This window comes from Nymphaea colorata, chromosome 4 (assembly GCF_008831285.2).
Source record: "Nymphaea colorata isolate Beijing-Zhang1983 chromosome 4, ASM883128v2, whole genome shotgun sequence".
NCBI classification, from domain to species: Eukaryota; Viridiplantae; Streptophyta; class Magnoliopsida; order Nymphaeales; family Nymphaeaceae; genus Nymphaea; species Nymphaea colorata.
In genome coordinates this window covers 8,906,092-8,931,276 of record NC_045141.1, presented here as the reverse complement: position 1 = coordinate 8,931,276, position 25,185 = coordinate 8,906,092, and the positions used below count along the sequence as shown (strand labels likewise).

Below are 25,185 nucleotides of genomic sequence, written 5' to 3'. Positions count from 1 at the left end.
TTTTCCTTTATTTGTGGCTCTGAAATCAAGGACAATTGCAGTGCAAAGCATCTCTTCCAAGGAAGGCAACCTTAACTTGAAGATATCTGTCCCACAAGGTTATCATTTCTCGAAGGTTTGATACCGAAAGGACTTCTCCTATGCCTTGATTATATTTTTGCCTGTCCCTTTTTAACCTATATTCAGGGATCATATAGTTATAATGTAATAATATGGTTGTATCTCTATTCATTAGTTGTATCTCTGTTCAGTAAGTCCTCCGTTTGGTTCTGTTCAAGTATGGTTGTATCTCTATTCATTAGTTGTTTTCACTGCAACTTTGAAAATCTGTTGCGTGTGCAAATTCAGGTACTTCTTTGTGTGATGTGTATGCTTCCGAATCGTGATGTGAGGGTTATTATTGACTGGTTTCTTGAAACTGCAGTACTTGGCTTGCCGTATGACCATGCTTTGGACATATAGGTCAGTTGGCTGCTGCTTGTACGAGCTATATACAGGAAAGGTCCTCTTCCCTGGACCATCAAACAATGACATGCTTCGGCTTCATATGGAGTTAAAAGGTCCATTTCATAAAAAGATGCTCAGGAAGGTATGCGATTTTTTGGCATGGAAAGTATACTTACTTTGGACGACTGATTTTGTTCATCTTGTGATTGATATCCTTTTTTACTCTGTCTTCTATTTTAGGGAGCCTTTACAGATCATCATTTTGATCGGGATCTGAATTTCCATGCCACTGAAGAAGATCCTGTTACAAAGAAGGTGATCATTTTTTCATTATCATGTACTTCAGGTTAATTTATCTATAGCATGGTGAAAGTACACCTTGTTTGTGTTATATATTTATATATATATATCATTGTTCAGTAACAAGTGGCTGGGTAGGGCCATTATGTCCTTTATACCTGCATCTTAATTGACTCCACAAGGACGATGCAGGGAGTTCTTTCCTTGGTCAGCAATACCATAATAAAGCAAGCCAAGTAGAGATGTGCACCGAAAGGATGTAAGTGAACAATGCTAATCAGCTAGTTTATAACAAATGTACGTAAGGTAACTAATTAGCTAATGACAAAGTGACTATAGTTGTTGAAAGGGCACTCTTATGGGTTTAAGATAGAAAACATCGATTTCAAGATCTGAGTGTGGGAGATTGACTTGCAGTTGAAGAAAGAGATTCCTGATTTCTTTCACAAAATGTATAAAATCTATCACTTTTACTGTAGATTTCTGTTGTTCTGTAAAGATTACTGTAGATTTAGTGTTTTGTGAAGATATGGCATCAAATTTCAAACAATCCTGCATGACAATGGTCACAAAGGTGAGGAAAATGATTGGTAGAATATCATGTGCAAGTGTTATAATTAGATGATGGACAATAAATAGATGATATTTTATTGTTTTCATTTTTTATTTGCTTAAATAATTTCATCTTGTCTTGCATAGAACTTTCAAGTTTTTTCTTAATGTGTTATTACTTGTAACATTATGAGCATGTTATGTTAATTGATGTTTATTCCCATAAGTCTATATTTATGTGGAACATGTTTTTAATGGAAAACATTTTTTTCTTTATCTTTTTTGTTTTTTTAATTTATTTTGAACTTTTAACATTAAATTGAATTTCCGGTATTTTTCACCTCTTCTTTTTTTGGTTGCAGTTGAAGAACCACCTGTATGCATAATGTTTTTCCCTTTAGCTGTTCCCAAACTGACACCAACATGTTCTTCTTCAAGCTCAACGTCTTCACCTTCACTTTCTTCCTCTGCATGTGGGTCCCCATATCCTTCCTCTGCATCTTGCATTTCTTTTTCAATCCTATTTGCTTTCACTGCATTAAGAAGCTCCATACACTGGTGCTTTACATACGCTGGCAATGGATTCTCTTGGGAGCCATTGCAAGCAGCCACATCACTGTGTGTACCAGCTATATGGTTTTTAAAGCGAGAGATCCCTCCTGATATGATTTGCTTACAATAATTGTACTTAACTCTTAACCTATCTTTAGGATTCACCCTTGTGCACCACTGCCATGCAGGATCCGACATTATAGCTTCACAAAACAAGTAAAAACATACAAATAAATGCAGGAAATAAGAGAAATGAATGATTCAACGGCAAAAATGAGTTATTTCTTACATTCTTGGTGTTAGAAACCAAAAAACCCTCTTTCTTCAAGCTTCCCACCGTCCCGAGACTCCCCACAACAAGAAATAAAGCGACTTCGCCGGCCAATTTCAAAGATCTGCTTAATAGAATTTTTGTGCTCGATCCAGAGAAAAGATTGACAGTATCTCAAGCACAGAGTCATCCATTCATTACGGGCAAGTGAATAATGATGCTGATATTTCTGATCCAGAACTGCTGTTGAGTTAGCTATGCATTTGAATCTTTTATTCAGCCATCTGATCATTGGGCATTTGCTTGTCTCTATCTTTGTCACATGGACCAAGTGCAAGCAATGCAGACTTCTTGCTGATCGTGAGCTTAACACAGCCACTCTGGAGAGCTCTCTTACTTGGTGAGTCCTTTCAGTTGAATATATTCTATTTCTATTGTAAGATAACTCGTCAAAGGCGTTTCATCTCTTGTAAATCATTTTTGATGATCTTTTGCTTGTTGATTTAGCAAAGGGATGGATGCAGGGAATACGGGCCCTTGTTGGAGGAGTGAGAGACGTGAGACCCCTCAATGAATAGATAGTTAATGTCATAGTGTGTATTACCGAAAGGGGTTTCCGTATACACGTTTCTGACTTTCTTTTGAATAAAGGAAGTTCCCAACAACTGTTTCATTGTACGGTAGGCTAACTTTTGCCGAACATGATCAAAGTTCACAAATAAGTGTTTGAGTGTTGTTCTTTGTGTATATATTTTTGTGGAATTGGTGAATTTCTGGTGGTCATTTAGTTTTGTTCCCTCAAAATGATGCAGGCATACGGGAGGAACTTAAAGATGGTTCAGTTCAGGTGTACAGTGTGCAAGCTTTCATTCCAAAAGATCCTGCAGCACTTGTAAGTGCCGAATTTGTACAAGCAGAAGAGTTTTTTGGTCAATCTTTGACGAATGAGAATTGTTTGTGGGACAACAGGTATGGCAGAATGGTTCCAGTCTTACTCATGATAAGTTTTGGTAGGTTTCAACAAGGAAACCCTTTCATGTTTCAATGCTCTTCACCACATTGCCCACATTGTTTGTTTTTGCATGTATGCCTTAGCATTGGCAAATTACATGGTCCAAAATTTATCAAACTAAGTGATTTGATATAGGGATCATCTTGCAGGTATGTTGCAGTTTCAATTTTTTGGTTAAGCGTAATGCTTATGGAAAGCATCTTAACATTGCTTCAGTGGAGCCAAAGACTGCATTTGTGATTAATATATATATATATATATATATATATATATATATATATATATATATATATATATATATATATATATATATATATATATGTATGTATATTCCTATATATATATATATATATAATATTTTAAAATGTAACTTGTACAAACATGACATATGTATGTACTATATAACAAATATGTAATATGAGACGTACACATATATATTATCATACAATATGTAATATATATGTACATACATATGTGGTATAATATTTCATGTATAATACATGTGTATTATATAATATATTATTAGTATATATGTTATAGTATTATATATATACAATAACACGTATCATATATATTATACGTTTAACATATAATACATAATATAATATATTATATATTATACGTATACATTATTATTCTAGTTGTTGCAGCCGTGAAACGTGGAGAGAGAGAGAGAGGGCTGAAGATGTGAGAGTTGAGAAGAAAAGAACTCGTCTCATTCACTAACCCTAATCTCTATTATAAAGAGATTAGGGTAGAAAGAAGATTTACATATTACATCAATCTAAAATAAAGGAAATATTAAAGTGATCTTATAGCTCTTTAATATTACAAAGAACCACCTAGAAACATAAACATTCTTATTTCAACACTCCCCCTCAAGTTGGAGCATACATATTAAACATGCTCAGCTTGTCACAACATTTAGAGAAATCACTAATAGGGAGAGCTTTGGTGAAGACATCTGTAGCTTGGTCTTCTGAAGGGACATGAACAGTGGCAGTGGTTTCTCCTTGAACGAGATCCCGAATGTAATGATAGTCAACCTCAATATGTTTAGTTCTCTCATGAAAAACTGAATTATTAGCAATGTATGTGGCTGCACGATTGTCACAATACATCTTCATGGGAAGTGGAATCGACACATTTTGGTTAGATAGCATGGATCTAGCCCAAGTCATTTCTGTTGCAGTTTGAGCCATAGCTCTGTATTCAGGTTCTGCACTAGATCTTGACACCACACCTTGTTTTTTACTTCTCCATGATATGAGGTTGCCTCCCACAAATACACAAAATCCTGTGGTAGATTTTCTGTCCTCGATTGAGCCAGCATAATCAGCATCACTATAGGCTTCCACTTCCAGAGTCCCGCATTTTGTGAACAAAAGGCCTTTGCCATGAGACGATTTCAGATATTTAACCACCATCAAAGCAGCATCCCAATGAACTTTCCTTGGTTTTTCCATAAATTGACTTAGCTTCCCCACTGCAAAACTAATGTCTGGTCTTGTCACAGTAACATAGAGTAGTTTTCCAATAAGGGATCTATAAGATCGAGAATCCACTAATTCTGTTTGGTCATCATGAAGGTGTATACGTGGATTCATAGGCAAATTAGCCGGTTCAGCTCCTAGCATCCCTGTGTCCTGCAATAAATCAACAACATACTTTCGTTGAGAGAGAACAACACCTTCCTTATTTCGAGCAACTTCTATTCCCAAGAAGTATCAAAGTGGACCAAGATCTTTCGTCACAAAGTGTTTTTGAAGAAACAGTTTTGCATTAGAAATTTCTTGATCAGAGTCACCTGTTAGGATAATATCATCAACATAAACCACGAGAACGGTTATACCTCTGGAAGTCTTCTTGATAAACAAAAAATGATCAAGAGGAGATCTCACAAAGCCACACTTTGAGACTACCTCGAAAAACTTGTGAAACCATGCACGAGGACTCTGCTTGAGTCCATAAATAGCTTTCTTCAGCTTGCACACTTTGCCACACTCCCCCTGTCGTTCAAATCCTGGTGGTTGTTGCATATAGACAGTCTCATCGAGATCACCGTACAAAAAGGCGTTTTTGACATCCAGTTCATACATGTGCCAGTCATGGTGGACAGCCACAGAAATGATAAGACGAATGGTTCCCAACCGAGCAACTGGAGAGAAGGTCTCAAAGAAATCCACACCGTAGGTCTGCGTGTAGCCCTTAGCAACCAACCGAGCTTTGTATCGTTCCATAGGACCATCAGAATTATATTTCACTGTGAATACCCACTTTGAGCCAACAATATCACAACGAGGAGGAGAAGCAACAAGTTCCCAAGTGCCTCTCTGCACTAAGGCATCTATCTCATCTTGCATAGCCCGTCTCCATTGGGTGTCTAATAAAGCCTGCTGGTGACATGTAGGCAGCCAGAATGAACTGTTGCATATTTTTACCAACACCATCAGTAGACATAAAATGAGATATAAGATGTAAAGTACATTGTCGCCTGCCTTTGCGAAGAGCAATAGGTAAGTCTTGACAGGGATCAGAATGACTAGGGCTATGCACTTCAGATGTACTTACCTGCTGAGAAACGGTTGGCGAAGGATTATGAGAAGGGTCCCGTCGACGTGTGTAGACCAGCGGAGGATCACGAAACTTGGACACTATAGTAGAAGGAGATTCAAACGGGAACGACTCCAAAGGAATATGAGGAATTGGTAGTGGGTCTGGTGAGGGTGGCATCTCAAGAAGGATGGAAGAGGAGCTATAATAAGGATGAGACTCAAAGAATGTGACATCTGCACTGATATACTCCTTTTGAGTTAAGGGATCAAAGCATTTGTAGCCCTTATGGTTTTTGTAGTAGCCTATAAAGATACACTTAATGGCTTGGGCTCCCAATTTATCACGTGTGGGTCCAAGTATGTGAACGAAGCATGTGCAACCAAATACTTTGGAAGCCACTGGAAATAAGGGTCGTTGTGGATGCACAAGTTTAATGGGAACCTTGTTGTCAATGGAGGATAAGGGTAAACGGTTGGTTAAGTAACAGGCCGTGAGGATGGCATCTCCTCAAAAAGATGCAGGTAACTTGATATGAAACATTAGGGAACGAGCCACATTTAAGAGTTGGCGATGTTTACGTTCAGCTACTCCATTTTGTTGGGAGGTATGGGGAGAAGTAAACTAAGGAAAAATGTCATTATCGGAGTAAAACTTCATTAAGGTTGAGGCTTTGAACTCAAGGGCGTTATCGGTGCGAATGTTTTTCACAAGAATACCAAACTGGGTCTTTATTTCAATAATAAGATTTTTGAGAATACATACTACTTCAGACCTTTCCTTCAAAAGGGAGACCCAAGTGACTCGAGAATAATCATCAACAATGACAAGAAAATACTGAAATCTTGACCTACTAGCAACTCTGCTAGGACCCCACACATCAACATGAAGAAGATCAAATAGTCCACAACTGGATGGACAAAGACTCGATGAATAACTGCTACAGGTGTGTTTGCCAAGTTGACAGGCTTCACACTGGAACGATTCTGGTATTGAAAGCTGAGGAAGAAGGTGACGGAGCTTGGAGACAGATGGATGACCAAGTCTGAGATGCCACTGGAAAGAGGAGGACGGTGAGGTGATCGATGATGCTGCAATACCCACTGGATCCGACAGGAAGTAGATGCCTCCTTTCTCATAGCCTCCACCAATCGTCTTCCCAGTTTGCAAGTCTTGAAATGAACATAAACTATAGTCAAATGTAACACGATAGTGTAAGTCATTAATCAATTGTCCAATTGATAACAAATTTGTTGAGAACTTAGGAGCATATAACACATCTGGAATAGTCATAGACTGAGAAATCTTGATATCACCATAACCCAAAATAAGTGTCTATCTACCATCTGCAAGTTTCACATGACGTGCCTGAGGCAACATGTGTAGCACAATGAACATAGAAGGTTTACTACAAAAGTGTCTCGATGCTCCGGAATCAATAATCCAAGTAGTACCTGTATCATGTGGGACACTATCAACAGACATAGCACTGTCTATCATGACTGTAGAGGCCGACGGCTGGGAAGATTTGAGTGCTAGGAAGTCCTCATACTCAGACTTGTTGGTACTCACTGTCACTGTCTCAGGGTGAGAAGGAGATAACGACCCATCTACAACTGATGAAGCTGCCTAAACAGACCCAATAGGAGACGGTAAAGAATTCTTGCCCTGCTTAGATGCAACATTTCTTCCTAGGGATGCAACGGAAGGACGACCATGTTTATCCCAACATCTGTCTTCTAAATGTCCTATTTTACCACAATAGGTGCATTGAAATCTCCTCCTACCTCCTCCTCACCCACGACCAATGCCTCTCCCCCTGAATGTACCGCGTCCACGACCTCCTGAGGCTACCAAGGCAGAAGCATGTAAGTCACTAGAGGGCTGAGAAAGGGTCACAGCAAGACGACTGAGTCTGTTGTAGGCTTCGGTTAGGTCAGGGATTTCTGCTCCAGTCAACATCTAAGCCTTTGCTACAGCATAGTCAGGGGAGAGACCCTTTAAAAACTTCGCAACCATAAACTATTCACCATGAGTTTTATGACATATTGGACATGGGGGACGTAATGCTTTAAGTCGTTCATAGATGGACTTGAGGGAAGCGAAGTACTGAGCAAGACTTTGATCACCCTTGTTGCAAATTAAGTAATTCCTCCTCCACCTGCAATATCTTGCTAACATTCTTGTCATTTGAGTAAGTTTGTTCCAAGAAATCCCACATTTGTTTGGCCGAGGTATAGTATGCAATAGTTGATGTGATTTGTGGTTGCACACCATTCATAATCCACGACATGACAATATTATTATCTCCCTTCCATGAACCATATTTTCCACTCTTTTCGACAGGCTCATTTTCTTCTATAACATGCTCCTTCTTATGTCCAATCACTGGCATCATAAACACACGAGACCAAATCTCATAGTTAGATCCATCTAACTTTACCGTAGAACCATAAGAGAATGGATTTCCTCCACTTTTAACTTCATGAGAAAAATCAGTCATGAGATTTTAGCCATTGCAAATCTATCCACAAGAGATCAACCACCACAGGCAAGAGAATATATATATATATATATATATATATATATATATATATATTGAACAAGAGACTGATCAGCATGACCAAATTTCCCACACAGCCACGTTAGATGCACAAGAGCAAGCAAACCGCTGTCCAACTGTTGACAGCAACCCACGGCCAAAAAGAACAGCAATCTAAAAAAAATTGCTAACAACAAGCCCACAATAATCTGCTCCAACCAACAACTTGTCTATTTATGTATCTAACGCAGTTGTACCACACATTAATTTTCACACATCATGGATAACGACTGCAGATAAATGTATTCAACGTAAACTGCCACAAAAAATCATAAAGAGCAGTACTCCACTTCGTTGCCTTGATCATAGACCACATCAAACCATAAGAGTCTCCACGACTGGAGTCTATTCACGCATACCTCCTAGCGTGAATAGACTCCTCCACCTAGTTCCGTTGCTGGAAATCAGTCAACTAGAACAGATGAGAAGAGAAGAAGGAAGAGACGGAAGAAGAGGAAGGAGAACAAGACGGTGGAAGAGATAGCCTGAGAAGGAGAAGGAGGGTCGCCGGCTGTTCACGTCACGTCGCCAGATTCACGGACGTCTGCAGCCTATCGCCGGCTGTTCAAGTCGCGTCGCCAGTCACGTCCCGCTCTGATACCATGTTGCAGCCTTGAAACGTGGAGAGAGAGAGAGAGAGGGCTGAAGACGTGAGAGTTGAGAAGAAAAGAACTCATCTCATTTACTAACCCTAATCTCTATTATAAAGAGATTAGGGTAGAAAGAAGATTTACATATTACATCAATCTAACATAAAGGAAATATTAAAGAGATCTTATAACTCTTTAATATTACAAAGAACCACCTAGAAACATAAACATTCTTATTTCAACACTAGTAATATATCATTAATAGACATTACTATAATTATATACATTGTGCATTATAATACGTGCATAAAGTATGTTATACGTAATAACTTCTAATGTATATTTAATGTTATATGTTTATTGTATTTTATATACAATATAACATATAAATGTAGAGTTTATTTCTTTTGCGATCCTCATTCATGATTTAAATTACTACGAGCTTGTTATCTATTTTGATGCTTAAGGTCAATTTCATATTCTGCGTGCAGGGGTTGACTATCTTTGCTTTCAACAAAGGGAAGTTCAATTCAAAGACCTTAAATGAGCTACTAAGTTTAGGTCCCACTTTTGTAATAATAAAGTTTTTTGAGGGTAAGCTTACCAATACTGCTTGGAATTCTATTGCGTTGTTTCTTGATGTCATTTAGGAGGCAAGGAGTAGGCCATGATTTTACATCATTTGTTTCCTTTAATCATGTAGGTGTGCTGGACATTGTCATGATGTATGGGGCATATTCAACAACTCGTCGTTTAGCTGTGATGAGAATTGTTCTCCGTTTTCTTTGGTTTGGTGTTGCTTCAGCATTTGTATCATATCTTCATGTGTGAGTTTTTGTGTTGTTGTTTCTTTTTTGATCCGAAAGACTTCACTTTGATGTTGCTGCACCTACTGTTTTATGTTTATTTGTCCTATGTTGAATCATGTAGTTATAGATTGTCAAATCTAAACTATGATAGTGATAACCATGCAGGAAGGGACTTCAAAATCCAAAGTTTGTTTTCTACAAGACCTACGTCTTTGTTCTAATTGCATATGCAAGTGTCCAGCTGGCCTTTAGCCTACTCATGCGCATTCCAGCTTGTCATAGGCTGACAAACCGATGTGATCAATAGCCTGTTATGAGATTTATCAAGTGGATGCATCAGGTTTGGTTTCTCCATTGTTCTTCCCATTGCATTTTCTATGGATCTTATTCATTTATTGTTGTTCCTAAAAACTGTTCTTTTTTGATTTAAGGAAAGACATTATGTTGGACGAGGAATGTATGAGCGAACAACTGACTTTGTCAGTAAGTCTGTATTTTGCTGTGGAAATATCTTTGTCTTGTTCTCAGACATGGAATATTTTTTTAGTTTGATTTTGTGTATATGAAGGGTTTTTTTAGGTGTTTGGGTGTGCCCATGACTAGGGATAGTGTTGTGCTTCACAATGGCTATGTCACATAGGACTGGGTGGTTTTCATGTGGTCATAGATTGTCAAAACTAAACTATGGTAGTGATGGCATTTCATTCTTTTGAAGCCCATTTGTGTGCAATTGGAATGTACATTTTCCTTGTACTCTTTTGGTTGTTAGGCACATTGGACTGGATGAATCCTTTTGGCTGTTGTCAAGTCTGAGTCTTTATTGTGTGAACTGGCACACAGTCCCATGAACAGGGTGCTCATGTTTTTTCATATTGATAAAATGCTGATATATGATTTTCTGGCTTTGTGTATTTGGAGCAAAATTCTCATTTGCCTATTTCCTCCAAGAAAGTAAAAACATATACCAATTGCTAACTGGTCGATGATGATTCTTCTGTTTCTTTCTGACTGTTTCCTTTCCAACATATGCAGATAAGGCCATTGGTCAATCCTACAAAAGTTATTTATAAATCTTAATGGGCTAGAGTATTCGTGGCATGATCTTGTTTCAAAACGTGAGTTTTTGCTGCCTTTGTCTGGTCATAAAATACTTTCGAGGGATTAAACTAGGAAGGTAAAATGTTCTTGTGGCCTCCATAAGCTCACGTGCCTAACAACAATGGAAACTGTAGAAATAATAGACGCACAAGAACCAAAGATCGAACACAGATGTAACGTGGAAAAACCCTCAACTAGCGGGAAAAAAGCCACGGGTAAGGAGGTCTGGTGCCCACTAGCCGCCAGACTCTCTCTCTCTCTTAGAAACTTCATTAACACACAAGATTAGGGTTTACAATGGTATAAGTATGCCCAAACTAAGACCTAATGGATCGGGTCTAGACCCAGACCCGTACATCAAGATCCGTCAACACTCCCCCTCAAGTTGGGCATACATATCAAACATGCTCAACTTGGATACATTTCTCTCAAATGGAGTTACATGTAAAGCTTTAGTTAGAATATTAGCAGTTTGGTCTTCAGACTTCATGTATGGTAATGTTAACTCCCTGGCATCAATTCTTTCTCTGATGAAGTGACGGTCAATCTCAACATGCTTTGTTCGATCATGAAGCACTGGATTGTTAGCCAAGTTAATTGCAGACTTGTTGTCATAATACATCCTCATAGGTCCTTCAATCTCTATCCCAATATCAGTCAGCAAGATCTTTAGCCACAACAACTCTGATACTCTAGTAGCAACTGCCCTATATTCAGTCTCTGCACTTGAGCGGGAACAAACATCTTATCTCTTGCTTCTCCAAACAACTAGATTTTCCCCCAAGTAAACGCAGTACCCTGAAGTAGATCTTCTGATGTCAACACAGCCTGCCCAGTCTGTGTCACACCCCGATCTTTTGGCACTCAAACATTTTTTTTTTCTAAACATCAAACATCGAGGTGCTACTACACAACAGTTCAAAAGAGATGAGCCAAGCAATTCAAAGCAATGTGGCGAACTTTCATTTATATAATTATTTCAATTCTTACAAAATCACATCTATGTATAACAAAAATGCCACAGACTATATAATTGATGCCTAACAAAAACAAGACATCAATAAAACCAAAATAAGACGCGCCGGCAATACAAAAGACACATCCCAAAACCTCCCCAGTAGGACGTGAGTGAAGCCATCTGCTCAACCTGCTGCCCCGGATCTGCCAAAACCTGAAAAAGAAACAACTGAAGGTTTAGCCTTCGCAGTATGGCAACAAGCCAGGAAAATACCAAACCTTCTTAGATAGGGCTCAAATCAGAAAACAATTATCAAAATCATTCTTCATCATGTCGTGTCAGAGCACGACACGTACAAGCCACTCAATGGCCACAGTACACAGTTTCAATCACATGCTTTCACATCAATCACATGCACATCAGTCACGTACAATCATATACATTACATTTTCATTGACTTTAGTGAATTAACAGTTCCTGTGGGTGCAACACAGGCACGTGCACACCATGGGCGGCCTACAACCGAGAGACAACCCCCATGGTGGCCCATAACAGTATGGATCCATTTCATTTGTTGTAGCAGTAGAGCACTCATCCATGAATGTGTGAAGTCCAAGGAGAGATACTCAGCCTTCCCTAGGACACCCAGGTTGGGAAGGCGGGAGCCCAACGCTCCAAGCACAACACACAACAGTACCTTGGGGCCTTGCACCGCCTGCGCTCCGAACAGGCGAGACCAGTGGCAAAAGCGGGACGTCTCCCAAACACATAGCCACATCCCACTGGCCTCTCATCTCTTATTCATTCATTCTTATCATTAGATTAACACATTCACCTAGCTCATGAGGTTGGTGCACTTCACGAATGCACTTACACCTCCAATTGCCTCCACACAAGGTCTACACATAATAATAACAGTCATAGCTAGCCGTCATACAATACGGGTACAACTACCCTCCAATTCCATTATTTGCATCATTGCCCGCAGCAATGTGTAAGCAACAGAACAAAACATTCACATCATTCATTATATCAATCACTTCTTCAAAAACTTAGCCAAACCACAAAGAGTAGTCTCAATCTGTGATTGGCTCGTAGCTGTCCTATGCAATTATCATTCTAGGATGCTTTCTAATGCACAATTGGGGTCGAGGAGACACTCGACTCGATACCCCGCCTCATCTGTCCTAAACAGTTATCAATTCTAACATGCATATGCAAATACGTAACATTTTCAAAACAAACTTCTCATAGTCTTTTCAAAACAATTCATATCATGCATCAAAATATTTACATGCATACACACATTCATTCACTAAACAGTCAATCAATTGCATCACAATCCTAGGATCCCATGACCCTAGGAACACACATTCATACATTTGCCCCAGGCAGGGATTTGCCTGGAATGCTGCCATACCTGTGGCGCGCTCACAAACTCTTCAAAATGCCTCAAGCTTCGAATCCGGTAGCTCAAGGTCGACGGGACGTGCCCGGTGTTCCTGCAGACATAAACAAAATATAAGATTCCTACTAGATACCCAAACAATTCAAACAAATACAAAACAACATCATTGAGGCACGTGTCATCGCCTCAAGAGGGTGTCGACGGGTAGTGTCGACCTACAAACTCTCTAATAGGTCACTTTTCAACTTCTTGCCGTGCCAACAGATGTCAAAACTCAATGCTTCGCCCAGTCCGCACAACACATTTCTCATTTGCTTTCTGTAGTCTAGGCATCAACCCCATAGTCACACCCAACATATGTATGCTTTCCGTATTTAACTCCAAGGTGACCCATTCACAAAAACGTGTGCCACGTGCTCCCAAAGATGGTTTTGAATCTTCCCCACAACAACACAATCTCTACCATGCTTCCCTAATGCTTCGAAAATCAACTCATCATGCTTAAATGATCATTATAGGCATAAATCAACACTTCTCCATCATAATCCTAAACTTCCCCAAAAACAAAATCATTAACATGCGTCCCAAATCATCAATTCTAAACTCTAACATGCTCAAACAATAGTTATACATGTTCTCATAGATAATATTCAATAATTGAAGCTCAAATAGGCCTTGCTCACCCCAATCTAAATGTCTAAACTGCTGTGACGCCTCCGACAGCCACCTCAAGCGTACAATCGGTCCCCAAATGGCAGAAATTGTGCCAAACCACCATACCAAGACCACCTAAACGCTGATACGAGGGGAAGAACGTGTTCCCCAAACTGGAATCCTAATAAACAATGACGAGATCCATGAGAAAGAGTGCTCGGTTGGGGAAAATGGGAAAAAACAATCAAGAAATGGGGAGAGAGAGCTCAAGTAGGGAGCGTGTGGGCAGGGAGAGGCACTGACAGAGAGAGACGGACAGAGAGAGGGTTCAGACAGAAATGGGAAAGACGGCAAAGGGGAGGGAAATCGAGCGGGGCAAAGGGAGAGATGGTGAAGAGGAGACGGACGGGACGAGGAGGGAGCTCTAGCAGAGAGGGAGAGGGAGAAATCATGCGGCAGGGGGGGTGCTGACGAAGTAGGGAGAGGCTGCGTGGGAGGGAGGAGAAGAAGCAGACAGAGAGGGTGAGAGAGGAAACTTACCCACGCTGCCTCCGTCGCCACCGCCGCCGCTGCCGTCGTCGGTCCAGCCACTGCCACCACCACACCGACCGCCACTTCTTCCTTGCTGCGGTCGTAGCAGAGGGAACAGTCGAAGAAGAAGACGCTGAAGAAGTCGAGGGAGGAAAACTCCCTCTCGCGATGGGGCTCCCTTACACGAGTGGGGCTCGGGTCCGGGTCTGGACCCGCTCCAACCCAACCTGTCTAAAAGAAAAGAACGAGCGTCACAGTCTGCATCAGAATACCCTTCAATTTCTATAGACCTTTGTTTCACATATAGAAGTTCTTGCCAGGATTCTTCTTCAAGTAACACAGGATTCTATCTACAACCTTCAAGTGCGCATTTGTAGGTGCATGCATAAACTGGCTCATCACATTTACAGCAAAGGTGATATCTGGTCTAGTCAGAGTGAGGTATATCAATTTACCAACTAGCCGTTGATATCTCCCTTTAGCTTCTTCACACAAAAGTTCTCCATCCTTGCTACCGAGTTTGTACCCAGCATCTAGAGGAGTAGAAGCTGGTCTGCATCCCAGTTTTCCTGTCTCCTTCAGTAAATCCAAGGTATACTTCCTTTGATTAAGCACAAGAGTTGTACCTGATCTGGCAATTTTAATACCAAGGAAATACTTCAGCTTGCCAAGATCCTTGAGATCAAATTCAGCCGATAGTAAACCCTTTAATGTTGTCTCTTTTTCATCATCACCTGTAACAATCATATCATCAACATAAACCAGCAGTAGAGTAACTTCGATGTCAAAACTGTATTATAATGGCAGTTCTGCTTAGTGCTGATTACAATTCAGGCCATTGGATGTGATGATACCATCCTTAGGCATTAACCCACGTAGATCCAGTTATCCAACCAAGCTATTTTGTCTGCATATCTTAAGTCAATCTCTACCTGATCACCTGTCTGGACATATTTGACCAAAGTCATCAATAAAAGCGTAGTCGGGAGTCATGGTCAGTCTTGTAGCTCTTACATATCTTTCAAAGGGATGTTCTGATAGCTTGTAGTTCTAGCATATCTTCAGCTTCAGGAGATGCTGTCATTGACCTCTTCCAAGTTTCGGGAAAAGTCTGCTGAGACCATTGTATATGGCTTTGACTCCTCTTTATTCTCAAAGTTCTCCTATTCTGTAGCAGTTCTGAAGCCTATTCCTCTCAAACAACTCAGTCTCATTTGCTCATCATAGTTCAAAATTTTTGTTTTTGTCTCCATCTTGAACAAACTGAATTGGTTTTCTCATCACGGTCAACAGAAATTTATTGTTAGGTAGAACACATATTCATGTTGAGTTTATCCATAGCAAATCTGATAAATGACATAATAAGGATTTATGCATCTTGTTCCATAAAAAATGGTTCCATCATAAAACCTACTTACATGGCAGAAAAGATACTTTTGGTTCCATGCATGTATTGTGTATGGAGATGTTGGGTCCCTCCTCTTGTAGCTTGGACAAACAAATTTAGCTAAACAAGAGGAGCCTATGTTCGATTATTTGTTTGTTACAAGATCAGTCTAACCTATCCTGAAACTGAGTGGTTCTGACCCTCAATATCTTTCTGAAATCATCTCATATTCATCTCACTTTTTCTAGGACATTTTCGATTGATTTTGTCACTCTACTGAAATTTGGCAGCTTTCCAAAGCCTTAATTTGATTATTGTACTCCAAGTTTGAATCTGCAGACATTCTCTTTATAATTGTTGGTCATTTTCCACAGCTAACTCTTTAATAAGGGAATTTTTTTTGGCCCCAAAAAGGCTGCAGATCTAGAGATAGAGGCATATCCTTTGTTGGATGAACTGACCTCTAAAATAAGTACCTTAAATTTGGAACGAGTGCGTCGGTTGAAGAGCAGACTTGTTGCTTTGACCTGGAGGGTTCAGAAGGTACTTCTTTTGTTACTTTATCTTATGTTCACTCTCATCCACTTTTATTTCATTGTGAGTTTCATTTCTTACAGGTCAGGGATGAGATTGAACAACTTATGGATGATGATGGTGACATGGCTGAAATGTATCTGACAGAGAAAAAGCTGCGAGTGGAATCTGCTATTGATGGTGATCAATCTATAGCCGGTTACAGCTCTATAGGAGCTGGAATGTCGGTTTCTACTCCTGTTTCCCCTGTTTCTTCTCCTACAGAAACCCGGAGACTTGAGAAGAGCCTAAGCATAGCTAGAAGTAGACACGAGAGCATGAAGAGTTCAGAAAGTGCCACGGAAAACATTGAGGAATTGGAAATGTTACTGGAAGCCTACTTCGTTGTCATTGACAGCACCCTCAACAAGCTAACATCGGTACACAACCCAAACAAGATTTCTTTCCTTTTCATGTTGGCTGACCTTCACATCGTTCTTGCTAAAATTCCTGAATGACTTTAATCTTTACAGCTCAAGGAATATATAGATGATACAGAGGACTTCATCAGTATACAATTGGTTAGCACTATTCTCCCTTTATTTTTGAGATGCCATAGAGCTGTATAGAATGCAAGAAAAGGTCCACCAGTTACCCTTCACGCAGAAACATAGTCATGCATCATTCTTGAAAATTGCATTCCTGTGGATAGTGTAGCCCGATGTGCCAGGTAACATCTATGCTAATTAATAAACCGATGAGGTGCCTTCTGGTTGCTTTATCTACTAGATTGGAGGACAGAACTAATTCCATATTCCAAGTTGTCAACATCTGATTGGCACTGCTAGCATACTAATTTGCCTTTGTCAACCTTTGGTATTACTGCCACAAAATAATTTCATATTGTTACTGGTCTCATGCAGGACAATGTGCGGAATCAGTTGATTCAGTTTGAATTGCTGCTTACAACTGCGACATTTGTTGTTGCAATCTTTGGGGTAGTAGCAGGAATCTTTGGCATGAATTTCTCGATATCACTATTTGATGAACCAGAGGCATTCACGTGGGTTTTATTGATCACTGGTGCATGCGGAATTTTTATTTTCTGCACATTTTTATGGTTCTTTAGGCACAGAAGATTGATGCCCTTGTAATATAGGTATTGTCTGTCAAAAAACGCAAAAGGAAAAGAAAGAAGAAAAATTTGCCCTTGTGCGGGCATCTTCAAATGTAGTAATAATGATGGTGATAATAATACAGAAGGGAAAATTTGAGGTTTCGATGAATGAAACCATGAAATGGGCAAAAGGGGTCTGATGCTGCATGCACCTCATATACAGGGCAGGGATGGGACTCTCTCTCTCTTTACATGCCGATCAACAATGAACTAGTGACTATTGAAAGCAACTTGATCAGAAAATAGAACTCGTAGCTGCGGTATTCTCTGTATTGTACGACCCTTATCATACAAAACGATCTGTCTGGGTTAAGAAGACCCAGATGATATTTTCTCTAATTCACTGCGCCTTTTGCCATGTACACCCAATGAGCAAGGAGGCGATAATGCCCATTTGCCAGGTTGGCGCGGGAAGACAGAGGAACCCATTGGGACGATACGGGTGGCTTGTTTGAAGAAACTCTTTGCAGGCGAGGGTACTCATCCGAACGTTACTATCTGAGAAAGAGGTCCAGCAGCGAACTCTATATGGAGACAGATTGTCACTCAAATATATCTGTGGAAATCAGCAATCAGTATGCGATTAAAATAATGGAGAAAGAGTTGGTGCACCGTTCTTCTTTTGTTTTTCTATTCTTTTTCATGGATTGGCAAAACACTAAGGTTCATAACCTGTCGTGGGCACTTATTGCATCAAGTTCAAAAATTCAAAGCACAAAGTTCGTAAACTAAATCGAATATGGATTTGTCCACGCTTGTCTTATCATCTTCCACTCTAGCTGCTAGGACTCACCTGATAGTAGTTGTCCCGAAAAGATTGTGAACCAAAAATTATCAACACATTAGTTTAACTTCGTCCCAAATCCAGTCTAAGTCAGGGTGATCCTTGCATTAATGCATAAGCATCACAAGCATGTCAATGCAAATCTGCTCAATAATATTCATATGTACAGTTACACAGTTCAACAACTTAGGAAGACGTCAATGCATACATATGCTTGAGTTGATTTATTATTTTTGTCTTTTGAATACAGAGATTAATGGACGATTGCATTAGATTCCCTATACCTTTGAGGCAATTTAGGGGGCCAAACATTTTAACAACACATTATGTGAAATGATGAAGAAGTTAATCATCTGCCTAAAATATGCTAATACATTCAGTGATCTCTTCATTCATTTGCATCTTGAAGACCAATTGCAAGGTACTCTCCTAAATTTCATACAGGGAAATTAAATGTGCTCCCACAATGTGTCCCATGTAGCAGGCCCTAGATTGTTGCCTTTAGTTAAAAGAGATTGGGAGGGTGACACGACGCCACGATCAATTTCCTATCCAGCAAGAGATTGTGCATCTCTGTTCCATTAATATGGTTCGTACCTTTCACAAGTCAAGTAAACGGTTAATAATTTATTTTCGCTGTACAATTCCACAGACAAAGAAATGATTTTAAGAATAATATCACAAGGTGTTCTCTCGTCGGAGAGGGCTTATAAAGGAGCTGGCGGGACCTTCTGTCGGCAAAGAGTGGAGATTACGCTTCAATGTTCCACCTTCGATGCAGAAATTTGGATGGGGAACTCCCATCGGATGCAGTCGTCAAGGTTCCAGGAGTGATTTCGCTGGGAAGATGAGAGGTTAGCAACAGATGCAAAACTTCATTCGGGTGGTGTCTGGTGCCAATTTATTTCCTGCCTAGAAGATGAAGCGTCAACCTGTTTTCTCTTTTAGAATCGATCACCTTCCACGTACCTGTTGCCTTCCTCGGTTCATCTTTTCTACCTGCAGCAGTTTGGAAATGAGTTTCCTCAACTACACCAGCGATTGACATTACCATCAGTCCCAAAGATGTGTTTTTTAGCAAACACATTGTGTGATATATGTCCAAAGATTTCATCATTACGGCGATTTATATGGCACTTTTCACATTAGAAAAGGAAATGAAGCAGAAGAATATGGTTTAAAGAATAAGATGTTTTAGTCTCCCATGGGCGCCTTAGTTCCTAAGACCTAGCTTCTGCGCGCACACACATACACATGCACATACACACCAAACAGCTTCTACTTGAAATTCCATCAAAAGTGATGCACTTGGCCAAAATGGAACCATAAAAAAGGTTTTTGTTGCAGATTAACACGTTTCTACTTGTAGGAAGTTTGGTTTCAGATCATTTTGCCTTGGGAAAAGGAATTTGGTAGACCTGCTACATGCGCTTATGGATTTCCTATTCTTGATTTGTGTTGTTCGCTTTGCCATCATTTGCTCATTTGTAGGGAAAGTAAATGAACTTGCTGATGAGTGGTGTACATAGGAATGGTGGATTAGGGGCTTCCATCTGGTGCTTCGGGTGATGAAGGCTAATAAAGGTGAAAGTTAAGATGCCAAAAAACTGCTGAAACGATTGAACCTTTATTTGCTTGCAAAATTTTTTTGGCATGGAATTTTGAAAAACACTTAACAGGACTTCAACAAACCAAAGAGGAAATCTAATCTCTGGATTTATTTTAATCTGTGTGGTCTTTTGATTGACGTATGTATTTTTAAGGAATCATGGATTAGCAATTTTTCATGCTTAGAAATGTGGAGTTAATTCCTTGGTCCACTTTTTTTTTTTCAGAAAAATGGCAAACCTCCAGCAATGATGACATAAAGCAGATGGCAGATGTTGCCACCTTGATTGAATATGAAATGCCTAATATGGGTGACTATTTGTGGTTGTAAGGACTTGTCCATTATTGTTCTTTTCCGGAATTACTTTCTAGAAAATTGTCTCCCCTCATTGGATGGATCACTATAATTCAATCTGATTAATCCTACTACCTTTGCACGCATTTTCTGATATATATTCCACCCTTGAAGAGGAGTTACTGCTTCTCCTAGCTTCTGATGATCCAATAAAGACACCATCTTACGTTGTAATAAAGTTATTGGTCTTCTGCATGTAATGGAGGAATTGTTGTTTGTCATATACAAATTGATATACCATGTAATCGTTATGTACATCTTCCAAAAAATAAAATAACAGTGATATTGTTGATTACCAAATGGTAACAGGGATGTTTCACCCTCCTTCACTGTGGATGAGTACTATAAAATTCTGTCACTCCCAAGAAACCAAACAGCCTCTATCAATTTTCCATGTAGCACCCCCTCCCTTGAACTTCAAGATGCCTCTTGGATCATTGACTCTGGAGTAGGTCGACACAATTGTGCTGATAGCTCTATTCTCTAAAACCTAAAACCGTGTCATAAGCCTGTTAACCTACCTATTAGAAATCTATTCTTGTTCACCAAGTTGGTGACTTCCCCTTCGAGTCATTCACACTTGATAATGTCATTCGTATACCCCCATTCAAAGTAAACCTCCTTTCAGTCGATCAACTTACCAAAACATTAAATTGTTATGTAACTTTTTTTTTTTTTACATTGTGTTATGCAGGACCTGGTGTTGAGGATGACGATTAGTCGGGATAAAGAAAACGTGACTACAATCTTCAACTTGTGGCAGCAACTCTACAAAACTGTTTTGCTGTTACCACGTCTCATGAACTTTGGCACAAATGATTTAGTTATTCTCTCTACGTCTCTTTAAGACTAATTCATTGATACTTTTGTTTGAATTGTGGTTTAAATAAAGAGTACAGTTGTGATGTTTGTCATCGTGCAAAACAAACTTGTTTGCAAACCGATTCAAGTAATATTTCTACATTTGGGGACCTTACGCATAGTCCACATTGACAGGTGCACATTATTTCTTGATGAGACACAAATTTGAGACGTTGCACCTTATGAACTTTTTTTTTTTGCTTTGATAAAAAATCAATTTGAGGTCCCAATCAAGAATTTAAGATCAGATAATGACATGGAGTTTTTCTCAAAATATGCAAACCTTTCTCAAGGAACAAGGAACCGTACACCACCATAATTGCATTGCACATTACAGCAAAACAGTGTGATATAACAGAAATACCAAAACGGTGTGATATAACAGAACTACCAACACCTTGAAGTTGCAAGAGCCCTCTGGTTTGAAGCAAATCTACCCATTCATTTTTGAGATGAATGTTTCTGATGGCCACATACTTAATCAATCATCTTTCCACTCCCACTTGAGGTGGAAAATCACCATTTGAAAATTTTATTTGAAAAAAAAAACTATCTTTTAAACATTTGATGGCGTTTTGGACTCTTTGCTATGCAACAAATAATGATCAAAACAAAGAAAATTTTGATCCAAGAGCACATTGATGAATACTACACTACAAGACAAACGAGCATTTCTGGTGGTATTTTAGCACTACTAAACATTATCAATGGCACACAAATAATGCCACAAAGAGCATCACTGACCGGACCACCACTACCTTTTTTTATGGCGTTAAAAGTTTGTGGCACTAAAAGTTTTATCTGACGCACGAAAAGCACCATAAAGGCTTCTTCATTGGCGCTAGATGCCAGAGTCAGTTTCGATTGTGGGAGCTCCTTTAGTGCCAGTGTTAATATTTAGTAGCGTGCGTTTTCTAGAGCCATTAATTTATTGTACTTTCGGCGCTATTTTAGCACCAATAATATTTTTTTTAGTTTTTTTTTTTTTGGCAAATATTTTCCACTAGCCTGCTCATTGAATACATGACTTCATGTCTTTAAAGTTTTAAACATACAGTAGAAAAACAAAACACAAGAAAAAGGTGAAAGAAATATATCACAAACACCCCCAAGATCTTATTATATGTTGAATTTTCAACAAAATCAAACAACATTGCAGGGATTTTGGTTCGAAGGAACACAAAAGAGAGAGAAACTAAGGAGAAGATTTCTCATCTACAAAAATTGAAGAAAAAAATATTTGTTAACTAAAATAATGCTAGAACTAAGAACAAGTGGCTTTAGAAGAACATAGCTGCCGTATGAAATCTTGAAGAAAAATTCTTGCAGAACAGATGCTCAGTCCAGCTTTATTCTGTCCATTTCACCAATTATTTCTTCAAACTGCAGAACCAGAACAAGAATGTTTTTTGCACTCATATTTGCGTTCAGAAAGGACAATAAATGATATAGCATGGATGCTTATATTATCAGTTACGAACAAGAAACAAGGTGGATGTGCGCAAGAAAAAGTCACCATAGTGCTTTCCTGACATGGATCCAACATGTAGGTATCCTAAAGAGGCAAAACTCAACAAGTCAGCAAATATTAACAACCATCATTTGATACTAGAGATCATGGACTTGTTAACTGCAGAAAAGTTGAAGAATACAAAACACAGTCAGGTACACAGTGACCTTCATGCCACAATTATGTCACTCATTGATTGCTATGTTCCAGTGCACACTTCGACCCACATGCTTACACAATGTAAAAGGGCTTTAATGGTGGAAATTCATATGGTAATAGACATTGTAGTAACAACCCCTGTTGAGTTGAGTGTTGAACTCATTTAAGGAGATTTCTAGGATATAGATTTTCCTTTAACCTATGTTTCGACTTCCTTACACAGGCTGTAATAGAAATGCACTAAGTACAGCATGGCCCTTTCAAAAATCAACAAGATGCAATATAAACACAAACACAAACATACATGCATACATATATATATATATATATATATATATATATATATATATTATGTTGTGTGTACACTGTACACTGTCAAATTATGTCATCTGCAAGCTAGAGTTTTCAGAAATCAGACCTTAAAATGTGGTGAATGTCCAAAACATATGATCGAAAATGTGTTTTGGACAGTAAATCACTTGTGACAATGTCAAAAACATATGAATCGAAAATGTGGTTTGACATCTAACTAAATCACACTTTTGACCTAAGATCCATAACATGTAAAAAACATATGAACGAAAAATGTTTTTGGACATCTAAATCACACTTCTTGACCCTAAGCACTCCATAACATGTTTATAAGCAATGTGCACACGATGAAAGAATAACCATCACATTTCTTCTAATCTATGCGACACGGACACGGCAGATTTGGTCATGTGCCGGCGTCGACACTTCGACACGCCGATTCCGACATGCGGACACGCTTGGATACGTTTTGGATCAGGACTGGGTCAGACTCGATCCGAACCTCTTTTATAACCCGACTTAAGTTTTAACCTCGATTTTTTTTTTACGTTTTCACCGTCCACCTTTACCCTCGAGACAGCAAAGTTCTTCAATGGCAGCGACGGCAACAAGGTCCGGTGATCGACGGCGACATCTGGCAGCAGCCGGTGACAGACAGGTAAGTGTTTTTTTTTTCATTTTGATATTTCACAGCTAGGGTTTCATGCTTCATTTGGGTTTTTTTTGCTTGGGTTTTTCTTGCCGATTTGGGGATGTTTTCATTTGAAAATTGGACGGTTAATCCGTCGATCTTCATCCTATTCTTCAATGCTATGTGTGATTTTGCCGATTTGGGGATTTGGGGATTTTGCCTTAGTTTTCTTTCTTATGATTTATGAGATTGTAAGAGTGAATTATTAATTTCATGTTTTTTTATTATCATTTTTATTTTTTTAATATAATATTCACCGTGTCCGCGTATCCTAAAATTTTGAAAATTACCGTGTCTGCGTACCCGTACCTGTACCCATATCCATGTGACATAGCTTCCAATAAAAAGTCAATCAAGCTGCAAAGCAACATCCTCAAATACTGTTTCATGACTAGGGTCAAACAATTAACAAACAGATTGTTAGAATCTGGCTTCCACAGCAACATTTTGAGCATAAGCCAAATTCCTTAAAGACATTGAACACGAACTTTCTTGGTCTTGATAAATAACTTTTGAAATTCAAGGCTTGAGTACCAGATCTTTTCTGTTTTCTGAAGAATCCAGTCTAGGGGAATCACAAAGGCATCCAGCTTTGGCAAGACCATCTGAAGCAAGAGTGTGCTCTTTAGTTTATTTTTGAAGTTCAGCCACAAAATGGTCCAACTTCTCATATAGTAGTTTTGTTTTTAAGTTGTCTACCTGTCAACAAACAAGAAAACGAAGACAATGAACCTCTGAAAAAAAAAGGTAAGAAAAGAAGTGAAAATGTGTCTTTAACAGCCACCAAGTATTTACGCAGCAAGGAACAGACACTAAGGCCAAATAAAAGAAGAAAAATGTTTCAATCTCTAGAAAATGCTGTTCATAAAAGCTTAAATTATATAATGAATAGTTTAGTATTTATACAAAACCAAAAAATAAAGAAGAGGCTAGAGAGGACTAGCCGTTGGAACTAGCGAATGGCTAGAAAAAAAAAACTAAAAAGTAAAAACTGAAAACTAAAAAGCTAAAGACTAAAAATCTATATACAAGAATGCATAATAATACATATACATTAACCTATAGACACATGCATGATACATACATGAATATAGATTGTTAAGAATAGGGCACATGTATGCATATATTACCTATATTTATGTATGTACATTACATATATAGCTATAGGCTGATATATGTATTATTGTTAATAGGTGTCTTTTGTAGACATTTTTACGTTTTTTTATTTTTTTATTTTTATTTTTTTGTTCTTTGTTCTGGCCGTTGGCTAGTCCCAAGGGCTCTCTTATGAGCCGTTGGAACTAGTCCAACGGCTAGTTCTCTCTAGTCTTTCCCTTCTCTTGTATAAATATCTCACTATTCATTGTACAAAGTAGGCTGTTATGAACAACATTTTTCTAGTAATTGAATAAAGGATTCTTATTCTCCCACTTCGCCATGGTGCCTATTTTCTGCTACATATTCATTTGGTGGTCTGCTGAAGTCACATTT

The 25,185-nt window shown here is 38.9% G+C and overlaps 1 protein-coding gene across 50 annotated transcripts in view; it reads left to right on the top strand.

Moving 5' to 3' along the window:
• The first annotated feature begins 426 nt into the window (after nucleotides 1–426).
• Nucleotides 427–25,185, top strand: part of LOC116253575 (magnesium transporter MRS2-B-like) — an 80,401-nt gene continuing 55,642 nt past the window's right edge. For 27 of the 50 annotated variants that reach the window (XR_007573081.1, XR_007573083.1, XR_007573066.1 and 24 more), the window contains exons 1-2: nucleotides 427–589; nucleotides 688–762. Coding sequence is in view for 8 of the 50 variants with exons in the window: in XM_050077234.1 (XP_049933191.1) it covers nucleotides 10,130–10,171; nucleotides 16,139–16,267; nucleotides 16,342–16,677; nucleotides 16,771–16,818; nucleotides 17,161–17,391 (786 nt within the window). In the remaining 42 variants the exon portion in view is untranslated. The other 23 variants (XR_007573084.1, XR_007573072.1, XR_007573073.1 and 20 more) reach the window with 15 other exon arrangements.